Source organism: Lycium ferocissimum, chromosome 4 (assembly GCF_029784015.1).
Source record: "Lycium ferocissimum isolate CSIRO_LF1 chromosome 4, AGI_CSIRO_Lferr_CH_V1, whole genome shotgun sequence".
Classification (NCBI taxonomy): Eukaryota; Viridiplantae; Streptophyta; class Magnoliopsida; order Solanales; family Solanaceae; genus Lycium; species Lycium ferocissimum.
In genome coordinates this window covers 18246107-18266021 of record NC_081345.1, presented here as the reverse complement: position 1 = coordinate 18266021, position 19915 = coordinate 18246107, and the positions used below count along the sequence as shown (strand labels likewise).

The window sequence follows — 19915 nt, the reverse complement described above, 5'->3', positions numbered from 1 at the left end:
TTACTTCGGGCACCTTTTCAACCCCTAAAATGACGATCCGAACGTCTACGTATCCTTGATGTATTGAGCCTACATTATTGTACACGAGAAAAAAATATCGAGTTCCATATAAAATATTGGCGTTTGGTCTTGACACATGACTAATCGTTGGTCAAAGTATGAAAAAACACACTAAGTGTTGCAAAAAAAAAGTTTACCAAATTTTTTTTTAGTGCTCGCTATAGCCCAGTATTTTACTGCACTATACAAAAAAAAAAAAAAATCTTTAGAGCAGTAAAATACTGCGCTAAAGCAGTTAACGGCTCCGTCTCTGTGAACTGCTTTAGTGCAGTATTTTACTGCGCTAAAGGTAGTTTTGTAACTTTTTTTTTTTGTTGGGATATTTTGGTTCACTTGGTTTTGTATTGAGTCATTTTGGTTCTGGACTCGTTCCACAAGTGAGGTCCGGAAAGGGTAGGATGTACGCAGCCTTTGTGAAGTAGAAAGGTTGTTTCCGGTACCATCCACCCCATCATCCCTAATTGTCCAAGGAGACTTGCCCATTCAAAAGTTGTCCTAATACAATTTATGCATCAAATCATATTAATTTATCCTAATTAAGAAATATACATATTAACGAGTATTCTAGGGGATAATAACTTGTGTGCGGTGGATCTGAATTTTGTAAAGTACTTTCTATAATTTAAGCGCACGTTTTATTCATTAAAATCGTTATCATCGATTTGAAAGCTATAAAATCAGCATGTAAGAAAAATCTTGATTCTTATAATGCACCTTGTGAGCTGTTCAAATCCGTGAACGAAATAACTCAAATGTTCTCCCCTTCTCTCAACTTCATAACGGTTGAAAGAAACTGCAATCACGAGAGGCGTTACGCTAATAAATTCATGTGTCATATAAACTACACCGAAGAGTATGGCATAAAAGTCAATAAAATGGGTGCTTTTTTGGAGATCAAGATTCAATTTCTTTCTATTTAATTAAAATTTGACGAGTAAAGTTACTTGATGAAAAATGCCAAATCATTTCTATGTTGACAGATAGCTAATGAAATAATTGAGTCACGCACAAGCTAGCTGACACGATTTTCTATTGTATATAAGTGGTGAAGATGGACTAACACAGCTATTAAAAGTTGTACTATGTGCTCCATTAATAAGACCCTCTTCTTGATGACACGTATTTGTGGGACAATTGACATAGACATATTTTTAGGTTCCCCAACTATTTGTTTTCTTTCCGCCTTTCTTTCAATCTACTATTCCCACTTAGTATTTCATTTCACCATGGTCATCCAATTTTTGAATTTATCATCCAAAATTATTTTTCTATTTTTATTATTAAATTATTTATTTTTAATATCATCACACAAAATCACTTTTAAATTTTTATCATATAACTGTAGAAGAGGGACCAACACAACATTGGTTGCTTGTACCCAAAACTTTATAAATTGTACACGCAATGAATATTTGTACCAAAAACTATATAACTTGTACACTTCAACCAATCATTTTTTTTTATCTCACGTGGACATATGTCATAGTACTTAATATTTATTCCCTTCTCATCTATAGACGTATGCACTTCAATTTTAATTCTCCGACACATTTATTTCCCTAAAGTACGCTTTACTTGTTCACTTTTGACTTTTCACGTTCTTGCTGAATATTTATTCTCTTCTCATGTATAGACGTATGCAGTTCAATTTTAATTCTCCTACATAAATTTATTTCCTCCGTGTACTTTTACTTGTTCACTTTTAACTTTTCACGTTCTTTAAAAATTAATAAATCCCACGTGGACATATGTCATAGTACTGAATATTTATTCTCTTCTCATGTATACACGCATGCACTTCAATTTTAATTCTCTGACATATATTTATTTCCTCCCTGCACTTTTACTTTTTCACTTTTGACTTTTTACGTTCTTGCTGAATATTTGTCTCTTCTCATGTATACATGTATGCACTTCAATTTTAATTCTCCGATACATATTTATTTCCTCCGTGCACTTTTACTTGTTCAAGCCTATAGTATAGTCCTTCCACTAAACATCTAGGCAATATAGATCTTTTAACCCAATATGAATATAGACTCAATGTGCAATAATTCTTAATTCACTATGAGATACCTTCAATTGTTCCCTTCATCCTAACCTCCTGTACTTGAAATATATCACTAACTTAATTATTCCCTTAAGCTTAACAAGATTTTGTAACAAGGACCATACTTGTTTCTAAATATGTCTCTAATTTATTAACAACCAAACCCTACAACGACCATATATATCTACCAAACACCTACAATGCAATTTTACGTGACTATGTACCATCTCAAAATTACACATCACAACATGTGCACTCCATAATATCATTGTCATTTTGGATTAATATATGCAACACGGATTAAGGTCATCTTCATAAGCACGAGTAACAAATGCGTCAGAAAGATCCTAAAAGAAGTTCAAGCTCAATCGCACAATCTAGAATCAAGAAGAATGAGAAACACTAAAATGTCCCGGTAGTCACACACATATGTGGCCAATACGTATGAAGAGGACTCCACTAGACACAGCTCCAAAGACAAATCCTAGGACACTTCTAAACCTAGGCTCTGATATCAAACTTGTCACTCCCCAAAACCCACCTGGATGTAACCGGCATCCGATGTCATGAATAACATCGGAAGAACCTAATGTTATACCCCAAGTTTTCAGAGCATAAGTATGACATTTGCCTCATCGTATTAATGAAGTGTCGGAGACGTCCCAAGGTGTTTTGAAGGGCACAAACCATGGAAAGTACGTAACAACGAAGAAAAAGGGTGAATTACGACCTCGTAAGTCGTAATCGGGAAAGAGTATTTTGAAACACGAGGATATGGCCATTATCGTATAATGAATGACGAATATCATGTATGGAGAGTTTCGGAATATTTCGAGATCGAGTAGAGTGAAGGAAATAAGCTCGACGAAAATTTGGGAAAATCGCCGGGCGAATTTTTAGTCAACTTTGGAGGCGCATATCTCATAGTATATGTGGAGTTTTAAGGTGTTTTAAAAGCCTAAGATGAAGTTCGTCGAGTCTAGTTTGTAATGCAACAAACCGTTCGTTGATAGGACATCGGAGTAGAGAATTACAGACGTTATAAACTGAGGCCCTGTCGACTGGTAAAACAGCATTCTGCAGATCGCATTACAAGTACCCTTTCTGATGCGTAGCTACAAATGGAAACCGACTTTGGCATTTTTTTTAAAAGGGGCAGAAACCTCTTTTTCAAAGACAAAAAAAAAGTTCCAAAATTTCCAGAAAATTCGGCCCCTCTCCCTCTCCTTTCTACATAATTAAATTGAGGGATTTTATGGCTAATTGAAGGAAAAAGATGGAGATCACAACAGCCATGGCAACTCACGGCCATGGCTGTTTTTGAAGAAGGTTACATGTTGGCTTTAAGAGCTTTGCTTCTAAGGTAAGATTCCATTCCCTTTTCCATGTTTTGGAAACGATTAATCTTGGTATGTAATTGGTGGATGTGGAATTGAATGCAAAAATTGTGTGGGTTAATGTTGAAGCTTGTTTGGGCCGTGAGGGGGGGGGGGTCATTTTAAGGCTAGAAGTGGTGAGCAAATTTTAATTAGTGTTGTTGTTGTTGTTGTCATGAATCAAATGGTGAAAGTAAAGGGAATTTGATTATTAGAGATGAAGTTACATTTGTTTAGTGGGTCGCATTGGTTGAATTGAGGGATTAAGGATTGAGATAATGTGTTAGGTTGTTGATCTCGTGTAATTGGTGGACTAAGTGTCATTAAAACTTGTGTTGTGTTGATTGTAATTGACGGGCTGTTTTAGAAGCTAATGTGAATCAAATATAGTTTCATGGACTTATGGAAGATAATGTTGCCAATGTGGATTATTGGTGTAGTTTATGAATTTGGAAGGAAGAAAATGTATTGTTGTTGTTCTTATGGAAATTTGAGGTTTCGGGTGGAGTAGAGCATTAATTGGATTGTTTGAAATATTGTGCGGATTGTTGGAAATGTTCTTGAATCATATATGAATGGTTTCGGATTGGTAATTGAATATGCGATCGTTGATATTAGTTTGAACGTATGAAGTTGAATTGAATATGCATGAATGTTGTCGAATTATGTAGAAAGGAGTTATTAATGTTAGAATGCGTTTGGAATTGCTTATGGATATTGTTGATGTGGTTGTTGGTATTGTTGTTGGATATTTGGCGAGTTGAATTCTCGGGGTGTTGAATTTACGGAAATCGCCCAAATTTCGTAAATAAAGTGCGAACTTAAAATGGGATTAGAGGTGCCTATGACTAATGTTTGGTGTCTAATGACGTGTTGTAGATTTTGAGAAGCCGAGACTTGAGTTTGGATTAGCTTAGGAAGCAATCAAGGTATGTAAAGCTTACCTTTCCTTCTCTTGGCATGTCTTAGATATGGCTAAGTTATGATATGTTATGAGCTTCGGGGGTAGTTCTATTCTTGAGGTCCGAGCATGTTTACGATGCTTATTTGGTTCTCGATGTTGGCATCCTTATATGGTTAAGTTATGGTTTGTATGTCTTTGAATGATTGGTTTACAAATGTTGTATAAAAAGTTTGTTTTCAAAAAGAGTTTCGTAACTACGAACGTCCGTAACTTTCACAGACGAGTTAACCGGATGGCTTTGATATGTTCGCAAATGATTCTATAACGTATAATGACTATGACTTTCGTAGGCGGACCCGGATTGGGTTGACGCTCGTCCGTGGGTCCCGCGACTTTCTTCTGTATAGCCCTGATGGCTTTTGTTTGAACGAACTTAATACGACTATCTTTCCGACCCCCGAGTATGATTACTTACTTACTGTTAAGTCTAAATTGAGGATTTCTATGCATATGATTCTGATACGTAACCTTGGTTTCTGAAGTTCGGTTTGATATGTTCCCGAGTGATATTCGGAAGAAAACCGATTTGACTATTGATTCGGTTTTGAAATAAGCTTTGTTTTGATTATCCTATTGGAGTCTGTGTAAATGTTTTGCATTGCATATGGTTCCCACGATTACGCATGCGCATTTGTTGTATGTCTTTCGCCGAGTCCCGGCCAAGATGTGTGATATTGCCATTGTGGATATTTTGACCGCGGTATGTGTGATATTACTTGTGGATATTTTGACCGCGGTATGTGTGATATTACCGTTGGATATTTTGACCGCGGTATGTGTGATATTGCCGCATTTGGATATTTTGACCGCGGATATGTGTGATATTGTCACTGGATATTTTGGCCGCGGTATGTGTTGAGTGATATTGACCGCTGGGTATTTGTCCGCGGTATGTTGAGTGATATTGACCGGCGGGTATTTGTCCGCGGTATGTCGAGTGATATTGACCGCTGGGTATTTGACCGCGGTATGTCGGGTTTCAGAGATATGAAATCTTCTGGAGTCTGATGGGTTATGGCGCCATCGACGGGCGGGCGACCATATTCTAAGAGCCCTATGCACGATTTGTATTTTGAAAATAAACACTTTGGTACTTTGGATTTGCACTTACTTTCTATACTTCGTACTTCGGTTATGACTTCGTTTTCTGTACCTCCTGCTTTGCATACTCAGTACATATTCCGTACTGACCCCTTTTCTTCGGGGTTGCGTTTCATGCGCGCGAACCCACGGATGAATAGATGACGTTAGCGAGAAGATGTTCCGAGTGGATTGGCGAGCTCCGTTTCCTCTGGGATGCTGCCGAGTCGAGTGCTTTTGTATGGTATCAGAAGTTATGTTAGAGACTTTGCGGACAGGTGTCGTGCGTGTGATATCGGTTATGTAAGCGGCTATGTAAGCCGATGTATGATTATGCATTATGTTACGAACTTCATATGTTTACAGATTTCATACGATGCTAGTTTATTTGGTTTGACAAAGATGAAAGGCATGTTTGTTTTCGAAAAAGGAAAATTTTCATTATGTACTTGTGTCATGTTTGCGGGCCCAGTATGGTTATGAATATGACGAGAGTCAGCGGGTTCGCTCGGCCCTAAGTAAGGGTCGGGTGCCCATCATGCCCTATCGAAAATTAGGGTGTGACACCTAAACGGCACAATAATAACACTTGAACCCGCCAGGTTCAATACTCGCCTCCAATGTCAGGTTTATAAAATAAATGTAACATCAAGTTCCTTTTTAATAATCTTTCCTTATTAAATTAAACTAAGTTATAAGTAACTGCATATATGAGGATCACAATTAAGGAATAAAATCGGCGGAAGTCTAATATAAGTAAATAGTCATAAACGTGGCAAACACCCATTGAGTCATACGAGACTTTGACAATCTACCCACAATTCTGACAACTATCTATGGAGCTTCTAAGAGACACAACAATCACCTAACTTCTGGACGCAACCCGAAAATCTAGAATAATAAATGAAACAGGAAGTGTCCCACGAATAAGGATGTGGGCTCACCAAATCAACAGCAGCAGCAAGTTCTCCTAAGCGTCGAGGGTATCACGAACCTGCTCTTCTCCATTACCTAACATACCATCAAAGACAACAATGGTATGCCTGAGTACTTTCGTACTCAGTGAGTGCCTCGGGGACAACAAGTAATATAAAAATAAAATATAATAATACATAAAGAAATCAGTTCTGAAAAGATAGTATAAAAACTGTCATTCCACTTTATGATTCTTAATATCATTTGTTAAACAATTTATAAAGCCATTTCAAAATCCCAGTTTCAATTATGCTTTAAATCGATCAGGCATAAATACCAGTTCCATAATAAAGATGGATATCACAAGCGCCCATATAGGCCCAACTCAATATCAACAACACTGCGCAATACACTAAATATGGATTCATGGTGGCTACTCTTCCTCCCGAATAGCAAGGCACACTGCGCAATACACCGGAATATGGATTCACGGTGGCTACTCTTCCTCCCGAATAGCAAGACAATTAATACACCCCAGGTAGCGAACCCGGAAGTGGCCACTCTTCCCCCCGAATGGCAAGGCAATTAATACACTAGGATCCATAGTGGCTACTCTTCCTCCCGAATAGCAAGGCAAACACAACAACAAAGTCCATGGCATAGAAGCCGATTCACAATTTGTCTCAAAGTAGTCACACCATCAATAACATTAAAGTTCATTATGCCATATCGAAAGAATAAGTCATTCCAATCAATGTTTTGAAAACGTATAACTTCTTTACAAAAGATTTCCATGTCCCAATTAATCAATGAGGATGTCATTACCAACTCTTAACCATCATTATTAAGCATCTCTCATAGAGGAAAACATTCATAATATCTTATACATATATAGGGTCTGTTACAATCTAGGTTTAATGTGAGTTTGTCCCCTCACACACATTAACCACCATTTAGACATGAATTAGAGTTCAACAAATATGAAAAGATTACTTTTCCTTTCATTCATTAAAGAATCTTGAATAAAATTTATACTTCCAACAACAGTTTCAAAAAGTGATTTTCATTCAAAATAAGTTTTCAAAAGAGAGACATACAACTCACCTTTATAGTCAAAAATGATTTTTAAAAGAGACATACCTTAAATCCCGTTAAAATATTCCAAACGTAAGCTCCATGCTTCAAAGAATCATTCTACATCTAATTGAGGTTTGTATGACCAATAAACTATAGATATTCACCAAATTCGCAGCTACTGTTCATAGCTGGAAACGCACAGCTACAGACCTTAAAATCCGATCTTCACCGTTCACATTTAATACCTATATGTTGGGACCACTCAGTTAAAATTTGGGCTCGATCCAACGGTTAGATAAGCGGGAAACGTCAATTTAATATAGCTGGTCGGAGGAAATTCTACAGCAAAAATACTAGGGTTTTGTTTTTGATAAAGTGCATCTAAACCAATCCTATTTCATGATTCTACCAACTATTCCATGTCTAAAACATAATAATAATTTCATATATCCATAAAAGTGTGAGGGTATTACCTTTTTGAAGAAATCCCAAAGCTTCATCCCATATTTGACCTTGAATGAAGTTTCCACAATCTATCGATTTCATATAATGATTCGGTGTTAACCTAGTGATTAGCTAAGGTAATTTACCTTAGGGATTTGAGTAAAAACTCACCTTGGACGTTTTTGGGTTGTATTTATAGGTTATTATAAAGGCTTGGGCTTTAAAACCTAATCCTACAAGAATCGGGATTTTCATTTTACACAGCTTCAGTAAATTGGTAATAACTTTTTACTCACACGTCTGTTTGGGCTGTATAATATATTTTTGAAAAGGTATTTTAATTCCCTATAACTTATATTTTTTGAGTTTTTCCAAATGTCAAACGCAAATACCCGAAAACTGGACATAACTGAAAACTGTCTCAAACTTGACAAATTTAAAGATTTCTAAGGAACTTCCTTATCTCATTTGACCCCAAAAAGATTATTTAACACCATTATCCATCCCAAAGGGATCCTAAACGTTAAAATGACATCCAAAACCCCAATTATTTCACAATGACACCTAACTCGGATTTACGGGATGTTACATCTTCCATCCCATATTACTTGACTACATTACTTGATTTTTCACGTTTTTTAAGAATTAATAAATGAAGTACTCCCTTCGTCCCATACCACATTACTATACTTGACTTTTCACGTTGTTTAAGAATTAACAAATGAAGTACCCTTCTCTTCCCATATTACTTGGCCACATTAATAAAAATGTATGTCTATTTTTCTATTCTATATTTTTCTTTTTATTATGTATAAACGCCCAAGGTGGACGAACACAACAACAATAAAATGTACAAGAGCAACTGAAATTGTACTCTAAGGTGAACTAACATGTGTACATTTCAGAAGTTGAACATTAATTTTACCTCTTGTGTGTTTACTTTTTAAGTCCCCACGGGTTCGCAATGTCTTAATTGTCTTTTCATTTCCTTCATTTTGTATATACTCCCTCTGTCTCAATTTAAGTGTTTACGTTTGACTAGACACGGAATTTAAGAAATAAAGATAGACTTTCAAATCTTATAGTTCTAAATTAAAAATGTGTATAATATAATAAAATATCATTTGAATCTTGTGATTATAAACTTGACATGTACGATATTTAAATTGTCAACTTACTAAATATAAAAAGAGGCAAACATAACCAAAATAAGATGATTTTATTTTATTTAATAACAAACGCCCAAGGTGGACGAACACATCAACAATTAGTTGTACAAAAAGCAACTGAAATTGTACTCTAAGCAGGGACTAACATGTGTACATTTCAGAAGTTGAATATTAATTCTACCTCTTGTGTGTTTACTTTTTAAGCTATCTCAATTTAAGTATCTACATTTGGCTAGACATGAAGTTTAAGAAATAAGGATAGACTTTTGAATCTTGTGGTTCTAAATTAAAAATATGTATAATATAATAAAATATCCTTTGAATCTTGTGATTATAAACTTGATATGTACGATATTTGAATTGTCAACTTATTAAATATAAAAAGAGGCGGATATAACCAAAATAAGACAAATTTTAAGGAGAATCACAGTTTTGCAAAATATACAAATTATAAAGACTAGCTAAAGTGAGTAATCAAATTAATCATGTTGGGGCCGTGCATCGCACGACGCCTTTTGGGCATAGTTTGCTAGTATTAAAGAAAAAGAAAGACATCACCAAGTAAATCATATTTTTCACAGGCACCATAGCCAAAGAGCTCTAACCACTACCACGTGCGAATTAGGATTGTCAATCACGTGCCAAGAACACACAATTACCAGCAATATACAAATATAGAAGGATTTTAGTTTCCATTTCTGACAAACAAAAAGGGCAATAAGAAGCGCACCAAAATTTTCCGACCTACAAAACCCTAATTTTCCCTCCATTTTTCTTTATTTTAATTTGCTCTGTATTTACCAGCTTCGTTCTGTGACGCAATTATTATTATTATTACGTCAGGTATGCCAATCTGTTCATTTCTAATTTCATTTTTATGCCTTAATTTCCCAAGTTATTAGCTGTTAAACACTTGTTATAAGCTAAATTTTGGATTTCTATTGGTTTTCTCAATTGTAATTTGTTTTAAGCAATATTCTTTTTTTCATCTCTTTATATTTCTTGAATTTAATGACTTAATTGGTAACTATTGTGATAAAAAATGGGTCATTCATTGGGACTAATTTGAAGGTTGTTACCCATTTTCATTTCATGCTTTATTTTTCTAGGAATTCTTTATTCTCGTGTTAATATTTAGTCGAAAATGGATATTGAGGATTCATATAGCTGGCCTCAACTAATTTGGGATTCATGGTTAGTAGTTGTTGTTATTGTTTTGTATCGGGGCAGCTTTAAGGGGTGGTAATTTGTTCGCTGATTGGTATTACTCTTTAGGATTTATGAGCTGTACAAGGATATGATGACAAGAAAGTTTATCCACTTTAGATAATAACAACAACAAGAACAACATACCCAGTATAATCCCACAAGTGGGGGTCTGGGGAGGATAGGATGTACGCAGACCTTACCCCTACTTTTGTGGGGTAGAGAGGCGGAAATGATAGACCTAGTTAGTTTAGTTTTTCCTTTTTGTTTTTGGATTAGCGAAAAAGGAGATTCTTAGTTGGTTTAGTTGTTTACTTCCTTGAAACTTAAATTTTGTTTCTTCTGTTTAATTACTCTTCACATTGGTATGAACATGTGTACCCTTTGATTTAGTAATATAAATCATATGGATCTCGAATTAAGGGTTTCAAGGAAAGAACACTTGAACTCCTGGCATTTCTATCAAAATCTACTATACTTTGGATGGATTCTCCAATGTTCTTTGGGAGGCTTTGAAACAATCAAAATAATCAGAGTAATAAATTGCAAGAGAGGGAATGAACAAGCGAATTGCACTATGTCTAAGTGATGCAGTTATGAAGACAGACAGCTAGCTGACAATGACAGGATGTTTTTATGGATGATTTTCACTGTATCTTGGCCTGTCTAAAAAAGGGCAGCCCGGTGCACTAAGCTCCCGCTTTGCCTGTCTATGGTCCTATAAATGAGCTCTGAAAGTAGCTTGGTCTCTTCCAACTTCCAAACACCACTTGCCCCCTCCGCAGTTACAAATCGCTTTTAAAGTATCTTCCTCTCCCCTCTCTCGTTGATAACTAAGAAGTTTATCCCTTTTAAAGTCTTTCAGAGGCTTCTACATTTTGTCTGGCAGTTTCACTCATTGTAAATTGTTACCTGAGACAACTTATAGCCAACTATGATCTGAAAATATACACATATACATGTGTGTATATATATGTTTGCATGCGTCCTGGTGGATTACTCGAGGTGCCTGCAAGATGGACACTACTATTATCAATAAAAGTAAAAAATAAAAAGTATTTGCATGTTTCCCACTGAACCCCAATCACCCTAAGGAACTTGCATTCCAATGATCATTCGCATGTGTGGAACTGAGGTGTAGTAGTAGTTGTATATTCATGGGATAAAGATAGTTAGAGATTGCATAGGGTGGAGAAGGTGTGCGATCTCTTGCCTATTCAAGTCTCCCAAAATTCCTTTCAGTTATCTATGCCTCCAATGGCACGTAGGTGGGTTGGGCAATTGGGGGACAGGCAGAAATATATGAAATTTCCTTGTGGTTGTATTAGGAAGATAGAACGAGAAGCAATTGATATTGGACCGCATTTTTTAACTCTGAAGGGAGGGAATGTGAAGAAAATGAATTGGGATAATATACTATATACAGCAAGTGGAATGTTTGAAGAAATTCCTGTTGTAATTAGCTTTTAACAAAGATGAGTAAGTTTCCATATGGCAAGAATTCATCTGTGTTCTAAATTCTGTTTTCCCTAATTCTTTTCTATGTTTTTTTTTTTTTTATCAAGTTCTCTTCAATGTTTTATTGTTTTGAAGATACACAAAAGCGTGAACGAAGTGATTTTGCAGGTTCTTTATATCATCGTTTAAAGCACCCTTGGTCAACTGTTGCTTGCTTTTTTTGAGTTCTTAATAATCTGTCGGGTGTGTGTGTTCCTGTTGGAACTATTTTACATTAATTGCTAAAGGTAATCTTGGTCTGCCGTGTTCTTTTTGGTACAGAGCTTTCAAACTGATGAAACCATCCTGTCGAAGATGCATTTTGTCTTGTTGGAATTTGGAGAGAGTTACTATGTGAAGGGTTTGCAGTCTTTGTCTGACAAGTGTCTTTTGAAGAGACGAACGCTTAGCCTATTTCCATTTCATTAGCACTTTTAACGTTGAAGCTTAGTTGTCTTTAGTTTGCAAAGGCCCATAAGAAATCTTGCCAGTTTGATCTCCTAATGTCAGAAGGCCCTATGGCTGTCATCAAACCAGAGGTAAGGAAGACCAGAAGTTTTATATTCAAAGACTACATGATTCTGTTACTATATTTATATAGGAGAAACGGTGTTTATTGTTTTCCCCTCTACTAGCTCTTACCTCTTCTGGCTCTTTTCATCTGGTGCTGTCTCTATCTGGGTTTTAGGGTTGCATTTACTCGAGTCATGATTCATGAGTTACCTTGATTCAGGGAATAATGTTGCTTGATGTTAAGATGATCTATTATTTTGTGAGCTTCAAAAACTAATATCTCTTGAAGAGGAATCACAGTTCTTAGTTTAGTGATGTCATGTTGTGTTAAGATTAGGGGTGTCAAATATAGCTCAAAAGATGATGGCCCGCCCAACCCGCCCAAAATTTTATGGGTTGGGCTCAAGATAATTTTGCATTGGGCTGATTTTAGCCCAACCCAACATAGCTCATTTTGAAGTGATCTCCAACTTAGCCCAATACCAGCCCAGTTCTAGCCCATTATTAAGATTTACTTAAATTTGGGTTTATTGCTTGAGATTTAATTTATTTCTTTCTATGTATTTTCTTTTCTTTTATCATGTATTTTATAAATTTGTGGTGTGTTTGATATGAAGGAAAATATTTTTCATGAAAAAAGTTTTTTTCAAAAATATTTTCCACAAAAAATGTTTTCCTCAAAAATATTTTCCACAAAAAATCCGCAAAAATATTTTTCAGGAAAAATATCTTTTCGTGAAAAGCATATTTCTAGAAAATATTTTTCACCTAGAAAAGTGACCCTTCAAAAAAACTGGGTCAAGTTGGGCGGGTCATGACCCAACCCATTTTTAGCCCATTTCAGCCCAAGTAACTTTTGGGCCAATGTTAGCCCAACCCATTTATTACCTCAGCCCATTTTGATTGGGCCAATTTCAGCCCAACCCGCCCATTTGACACCCCTAGTTAAGATGATCTATTATCTATTATTTTTGTGAGCTTCAAAAACTAATCTAGAACAATGCCCTTGAATGTTGTTCTTCACATTTCCAACTTGAAAGCGGATAATATATAGCTTGACACGCTGTCATTATTGGCATGAATGATTATATATTTTTTTTTTGAAACTGGTAAAGTTGTATTCCTCAGCATTAAGGGTATGCTGGCCACCTCCAAAAAGTGAGTAACCAAAAGAAAGGAAAAAAGACTTACCGAAAACCTAGTAAATCTACACTCTGATCTGTTTCCTCTATACAAAGTTGTTTACACCAAAATAGTAAAGATATAATACAATTCCATTTAACTTTCTGAATGATTATAATTACCTTGAAGTTTCTTTCTTTTGCTTGGGGTCTGAACATTCTTGTTTGCTTGCATGAAATGTGTAGGTGGATCTGCCATTTTCTCATTGAATGACATTATTAATCCCTTGTATATCGAATGTACATTGAATGACTTCAGAATGGGCAAAATTCTTTTTGAATGGGAATTTTAATATGTGTTTACAGTCTAAGGTGTGGGCATTAGATCTTTAGTGCATTACTACCTATCAAAAAGAAAAAGAGATCTTTGTACATTTTTTTCCTTTCCATATTACTCTATTCAAAGCTCTTGCCATTTTGCGTTATCCGCTTCTTCTTAATTGCTTTGTGGTTCGTTGGTTAAGATGAAGTCCTACATTTGGCTCCAAACTACTGATGGTTCAATCCAACAAGTAGAAGAAGAGGTTGCCATGTTTTGCCCAATGATATGCAGAGAAGTACATCAAACTGGCATGGGATCCTCAAAAAATTATGCCATATCACTTCCTCAACGAGTCAATCCTGCTATTCTGGGCTTAATACTGGATTATTGTCGGTTTCATCAAACTCCTGGCCGTTCTAATAAGGTCAGTTCTTGGTTTCCTTGTTATAATAATGCAATGCCCTCCCAGAAAGGAAGGATTTTCAGTTTGCCTGTGTTTGTGCATGGTTTATGCAATAGCATTTATTTTTCTTTTTGAGTTTAAAGAACGTCTTTTATGCACACAGGAGCGCAAGACTTTTGATGAGAAGTTCATCCGGTTAGATACCAAGAAGTTATGTGAGTTGACATCTGCTGCTGACAGCCTTCAATTGAGGCCTCTGGTTGACCTGACAAGTCGCGCACTTGCTCGGATGATTGAAGGCAAAACTCCCGAGGAAATACGTGAAACGTTCCATTTACCTGATGATCTAACAGAGGTCCTATTCTAACAGAAATTATTTGAAGCCCTTTCTCTCTCTCTCTCTCTCCATATTGTTGGTGTTTCTCACTTGGAAATGGTTTCTCATTAGGAGGAGAAGTTGGAACCTTTGAGAAATATGACCGATGATCCACGTATCCGTCTTCTCAACCGACTCTATGCAAGGAAAAGGAAAGAATTAAAAGAAAGAGAGAAATTAAAGGTGCTTTGAGATCTGGCTCTTGCGCTTGTATCTTATGCCATTGGTTACTTGATGCTAATTGATGCATTGTTGTGTATGCACTCTGATTTGCGTTATTCCCTTAATGGAAAAATACCCCATTACGTAATTCCAGAATGCCGAGGGAGAAGAAGAGCAGCATGTGGATGAACGATCAGTTGATGATCTTCTATCTTTCATAAATGGGGCAGATGAAGGTAAGATTGGGACTTAACACCCTATATTTTTGGTGTAGAGTCGCTCTACTTTCTGCATGTTGCATTATTAAAGTAATTGAACTATTTTACATGCTTGCCTATAATCTGTATATTACTACTTATATTTTGATGAGGTTGCATTTTGGCTTCCTGGCTTGGCCACATTATATATACGGGAAGGTTATGAAAAGAGTGTGGAGTCTACAACTTCATTGATGGAGTTGTGTGTCCTAGTATGTAGCTGTAGTTGCTATTGACTTAGACCATGACTATCAATCAGTCTTATAAGTTTTACTTTTGGTGTATTATTTTCTGCCCTCTAACCAGATCCGTGGTTTGTATGGTGATTGAACCTTCCGGTGGCATAGTAACTCTTATAAAACATTTACTTTTATCAACATATGTGCATATTCTTGTGAGGTTTATGATAAATGGAGAATTATATTACTTTTGTTTTGTCTAAGCCCCTACTTGACATCTGAAAAAAACGTTTACCTTTTTTTCACCCTCTTCTGAGTGATTCTTTGAGTTTGACTATCACACTTTTGATTTTGAGCATGGTGGTCTATTTTGCAGATTCTAAGAGTGTAAGAGCAACAAAGAGTAAAAAGAAAAATAGAAGGCGAAAAGAACAAGCTAGAAATTCCTCTACAAATAATGAAACTGGAAACTGTAATCAGGTTGGCATCTGTTGATCTATGGAATTGTCTCCTTTTCTCTTTGTTTTAGTTGATGTGTGTGGCGTGTTTGGGGTAGGGGTCGACACGCAAAGTTGCTTCTCAGCATCTTCGCTATTTCGCTCCGACATTTGTTGGCTTGACTGCTGCTATTGGTACTCAGGAATCTAACTGTCCAACATCTAGCTGCCTGAATGGTGACACTGGTGATGTGCCTTCTCCAAGTAGACCTTCTGAGCTGCAAGACTCTGCATCTGTGAAGTTTTCATCCAAACTTGACTTTGATGACGGCGATATTGACGATGAGTTAGATCCTGCAATGAAGGAAGAAATTGACAGGTTTGTTTATCTACTTATATTGTGTCTGGAAAATGGATATGTGTAAAGACTATATGATTGTAGTTACAAGTTATTAAATGAATTATGGCCTTTGTGAGAGGTTGTATTAAGCTACTTTTGTTTCCTTTGGGTAATTAATTACCCTGTGTGATGGTACAAATCTTTTACTCCTGAAAAGCAGTTCTTTTCTTTTCCTCCTCTTCTTCTGGATCATACTATTTCAAAGTGAACCTCGTTGCAGTGGCTTCTGCTGAGGCTGCATGCAAGTGTTACGAATCATACTTTAATAATTTATGAATTGTGTAAATTAGTGCATTTCCGTGCATATTGGAGACTTTTTGCCTGTGATATAGCTTCACTTGTCAAAACTCTGGATCTTAACTTTGAGACTACTATCTCCCCAGCGTGGGAACAAAATTGAGTGAAATAGACAGAAAAAGCTTTTGTCCCTTTTTTGTAAGTCTTTTCCCCATCTGACATCCATTTCTTACCTAAGTCTCATAGCCCATTTCTTCTTTTCTAAACTTTGTGCAGAGGATGATTTAACATTTATTGTTTTATTTAGCTCTCATATCAAATTTAAACACATTAACCCTACATCTATAATTAGCACATAGCAATGGGGAAGACATTATAGTGCTAGCATGTTTCTAGCTGGAATCTATTTTCACATTGGATTAAATGGATTAGCTTGCATCAATATAAAATATTCAGTTTATCCTCACTGGATGTGGTGTTGATATAATCTCTAAACATGTACAAGGCTTGCTACTTTTAATTTGTGCTTAAGAAGATGTAGAAATTGCATATGAATTCTGTAACCGGAGAGGGGATTGCTTCTACTTCTGGGTGTGGCTTATCTTAGCAATTAGTATCCGCTACCTTTTGCCTTCTGATTTGCATGAGAGATCTCTTGTTCTATTAAGTGATAAACTTTTGTTTTATTTTATTTCTTAAAAATGTAATGATTTTTTTTTTCAAGTGATAAAAATGTTCATGTTCATAATTTAGAAAATAAAACATTAAATTGTACTGCTTTGTTTAAATAAATTGCAACTAAAATCATTTCATGCCAATTTTCGTTGATTGAAATAAGGGATAACAAAAGAAAATAAATCTACATAGAGAATATATGAAGAGAATCTTTTTCACGTTATCATGAAGGTGGAAAAAATCTGAACATAGTTTTATATATTGATGCATTCAAACAGGGACCATCCGGTCATTACCCCCTCCCCGGGTGGGCAGAAAACCCTTCATGCCAGCATGGGCTGCTGTGGTTTTTTTGGGGCAAGCACCTAAACTTGTCGTGCGATTAATTATGTCATGTTCTACAGATAACTTGATTTTAAATTTCTATATTGCAGGGAGGTTGAGGATTTTGCTAGGAGACTAAACTCTGTTTGGCCAGAAAGAATGCAGGAGATTTTGTCTTTGGGTCAAGAGAGGAGGTCTGTACCACTATCTGCGAATGGGAATGGTTCCCTGAAGAGATATACAGGTAGGATTTTCTTTTAGATATCTTGAACAGGATGTGACTACTATTTTATGTTGTAATTCTGAACTAGAAAGTGCAAAGGTGAATGAATATCACACGGAATAATCTTGCTGAACTGAAGTGAAATCTAGGCAACAAATCATAATAGAGTAGAGAACATGTTCTAGTTCAGATGCTAAAGCATAGACTTCTTGTTGCTGCTGACTACATCTAACTGTTGATTTTTTAGCATAGACTTCTTGTTGCAGCTGACTACATCTAACTGTTGATTTGTTATGGTTCCTTAAAGTTTTCCTCCCTTGACATAAAGGAGGTATTTCTATTTGTCGCCTTGTCATGTCACACCAGGGAGCTTAGTTCTATTACTCGTTAAGCTGCTTCAAGGGCAGAGGAAAGTCACCAAGGGTGTATAGTTTTATGTTCTTGTTGTCAACAACATACCCAGTGTAATACCACAAGTGGGTCTGGGGAGGGTAGAGTGTATGCAGACCTTACCGCTACCTCTGTGACGACTAAAATTAATGGTTATTGTTAAGAATATAATTGAGTAAATAAAAGTGTGCTTCTTAACAGTTTAAGCTTTTAGATGAGTGGTCACACACTTTAACATGATATATTAGAGCAGGTAGAGGTCCTGACAACGAGTTTCACTGCCACCCATTATCAAAAAGAATTTCCAAATTTTTGACCCATGGAAAAGAATCAAGCCCACACGTAAGGCGGGGGCATGTCGAGAAGATAATTAAGTAAATAAAAGGGTGATCTTTACAACTTTAAGTTTTTAGATTAGATGGTCACACACCAACCGTAAATCTTCAGAATGTAATAGAAAAGCAAACAACAAAAGAACGAAATAGATAACATGATGCGACTTGGTAAAAGTAAGGTCCTCCCGGAAAGAAAGGACAAGAAACGTTTGCGGTGGTTGGAGCAGCTATTTAAGTAAATCCTGCCTCCAATATCTTGTTGGTGAGTTCTCTTGGTGCTGAAAGAGCTTGACTAGTTCTGGAGTTCTATTTGTCTCATGGGGTGTCTGCATCTTTTTAGCAGGTTTGGATGGGAGATAATGGTTCAAATGGCGGATCGTGAATCTTTTGGATTCAGTTGAGCTTAACTACATGGCAGCTTCTCCGTGTCTGCTATTTCCACTAAAGACGGTAAAGATTCAGTGTTCGTTGCTTGTAAAGTTCTTTCCGCTTATCTTTCTAGAAGAGTTCTTTCCGCTTGTCGAGCTGCCAAAAGTGATTTCTGAACCTGGGGAAATGACCTGACTGGCTGAAGTGGGGAACTTCGAGATAGAAGGGAAGTCTCCGTTGTATGTGGTTTCATGGTAAACCGCCATTTCATTTCCTCATACAAGTTCCAGATTTGCAAAATTTTCCAAAATCTTAGATTTGTTTTCCTATTCTTTAATAATTTAGTTCAAATTAAGCCGTCAACTTTTCACTAATTCTTTTCTTTTCCTGGTTGGTCTTTTCAATTTAATGTTTCTTGGGTCTTTTTCCCAATACGAGGGGTATAATATGAGCATTATTGCCATGAAATGGCTTAAATGCTCACGGGTTCTATGCTTCAATTCTGCATCATTATATAGTCTCCCTTAAGAAGTATATTTGTGTGTATCCTGTTGTAAAATTTATTTCTTGACATTATATCTAGTGGACTAAGATTCCTCTTCTCGAGATGGTGTTGTCTTCTTTTGGACCTTTCTTTTGCAACTGTAATATTTGTACTAAAGCAAGCTGCACTTCTAATTCACTTACTTTGCTCTTTCATATACTTAGAAAGGTGTGACTTTTGAGCATCTAGCAAGCCAATTTGAACAGCGTTGAATATTTTACAGTTCTGTATTAATTGGAAACAAGTTGAGCATAATTTATCACACCTAAATACAAACGCTATGCATCAATCTGAAACTAGCTAGTTGAAATCAATCACGCGAATCTTCAATATCTATTTTGCCGGGTTTGGGCTTCTTTTGTTTCAACATTTAACACATTGGTTAGAACGAATTAGGAGTCTCTTTTAATTGTGGATATTCAAAGTCTCATACTTAATTATATGTTGTCATCTTAATTTCTAGCCTAATGAAATTAACTTAATCATATACAATACCTAATGTAAGCTAGTTCAGTAATGATAATTTTATTCCAACTAGTTAGTGGTTTTATATGAATACTTTGGACGACTTGGTTTGTTTTGTATTCTTCGTCAAGCTGATATGAGTTACATGAAATTGTAGATAATTAATTTTTCCCCCACGTGATCTTATGACTTCAATAATTATGGCGTCGTACCTGCTGACCGGTGCGTGTGTTGGTTTATTGACTAAACTACATCATCTAAAATGTCATTATATAAATGCTACATGGACCTCTCATCTCGTAGATATGTTAGGCCTTTGAGGTTCACCACAACTGGTTTATACAC

The 19915-nt window shown here is 36.1% G+C and overlaps 1 protein-coding gene across 4 annotated transcripts; it reads left to right on the top strand.

Annotated features, from left to right (window-relative positions):
* The first annotated feature begins 9739 nt into the window (after nucleotides 1-9739).
* Nucleotides 9740-19243, top strand: LOC132051677 (SKP1-like protein 21). Of its 4 annotated transcripts, none has more exons than XM_059442849.1 (10): nucleotides 9740-9978; nucleotides 12121-12377; nucleotides 13997-14218; nucleotides 14361-14552; nucleotides 14646-14756; nucleotides 14890-14971; nucleotides 15548-15651; nucleotides 15812-15987; nucleotides 17199-17277; nucleotides 17355-17488. In XM_059442849.1, the coding sequence occupies exons 2-10, from the start codon at nucleotides 12342-12344 to the stop codon at nucleotides 17361-17363; spliced, it is 1011 nt and encodes a 336-aa protein (XP_059298832.1). In that variant the 5' UTR covers nucleotides 9740-9978; nucleotides 12121-12341; the 3' UTR covers nucleotides 17364-17488. The 4 variants fall into 4 exon arrangements, with proteins under 4 accessions (XP_059298832.1, XP_059298829.1, XP_059298831.1 ...); XM_059442846.1 differs by lacking the exon at nucleotides 17199-17277 and adding an exon at nucleotides 18533-19243 and having other exon boundaries at nucleotides 9748-9978; XM_059442848.1 differs by lacking the exon at nucleotides 17199-17277 and adding an exon at nucleotides 18536-19243 and having other exon boundaries at nucleotides 9751-9978.
* Nucleotides 19244-19915: the final 672 nt, after the last annotated feature.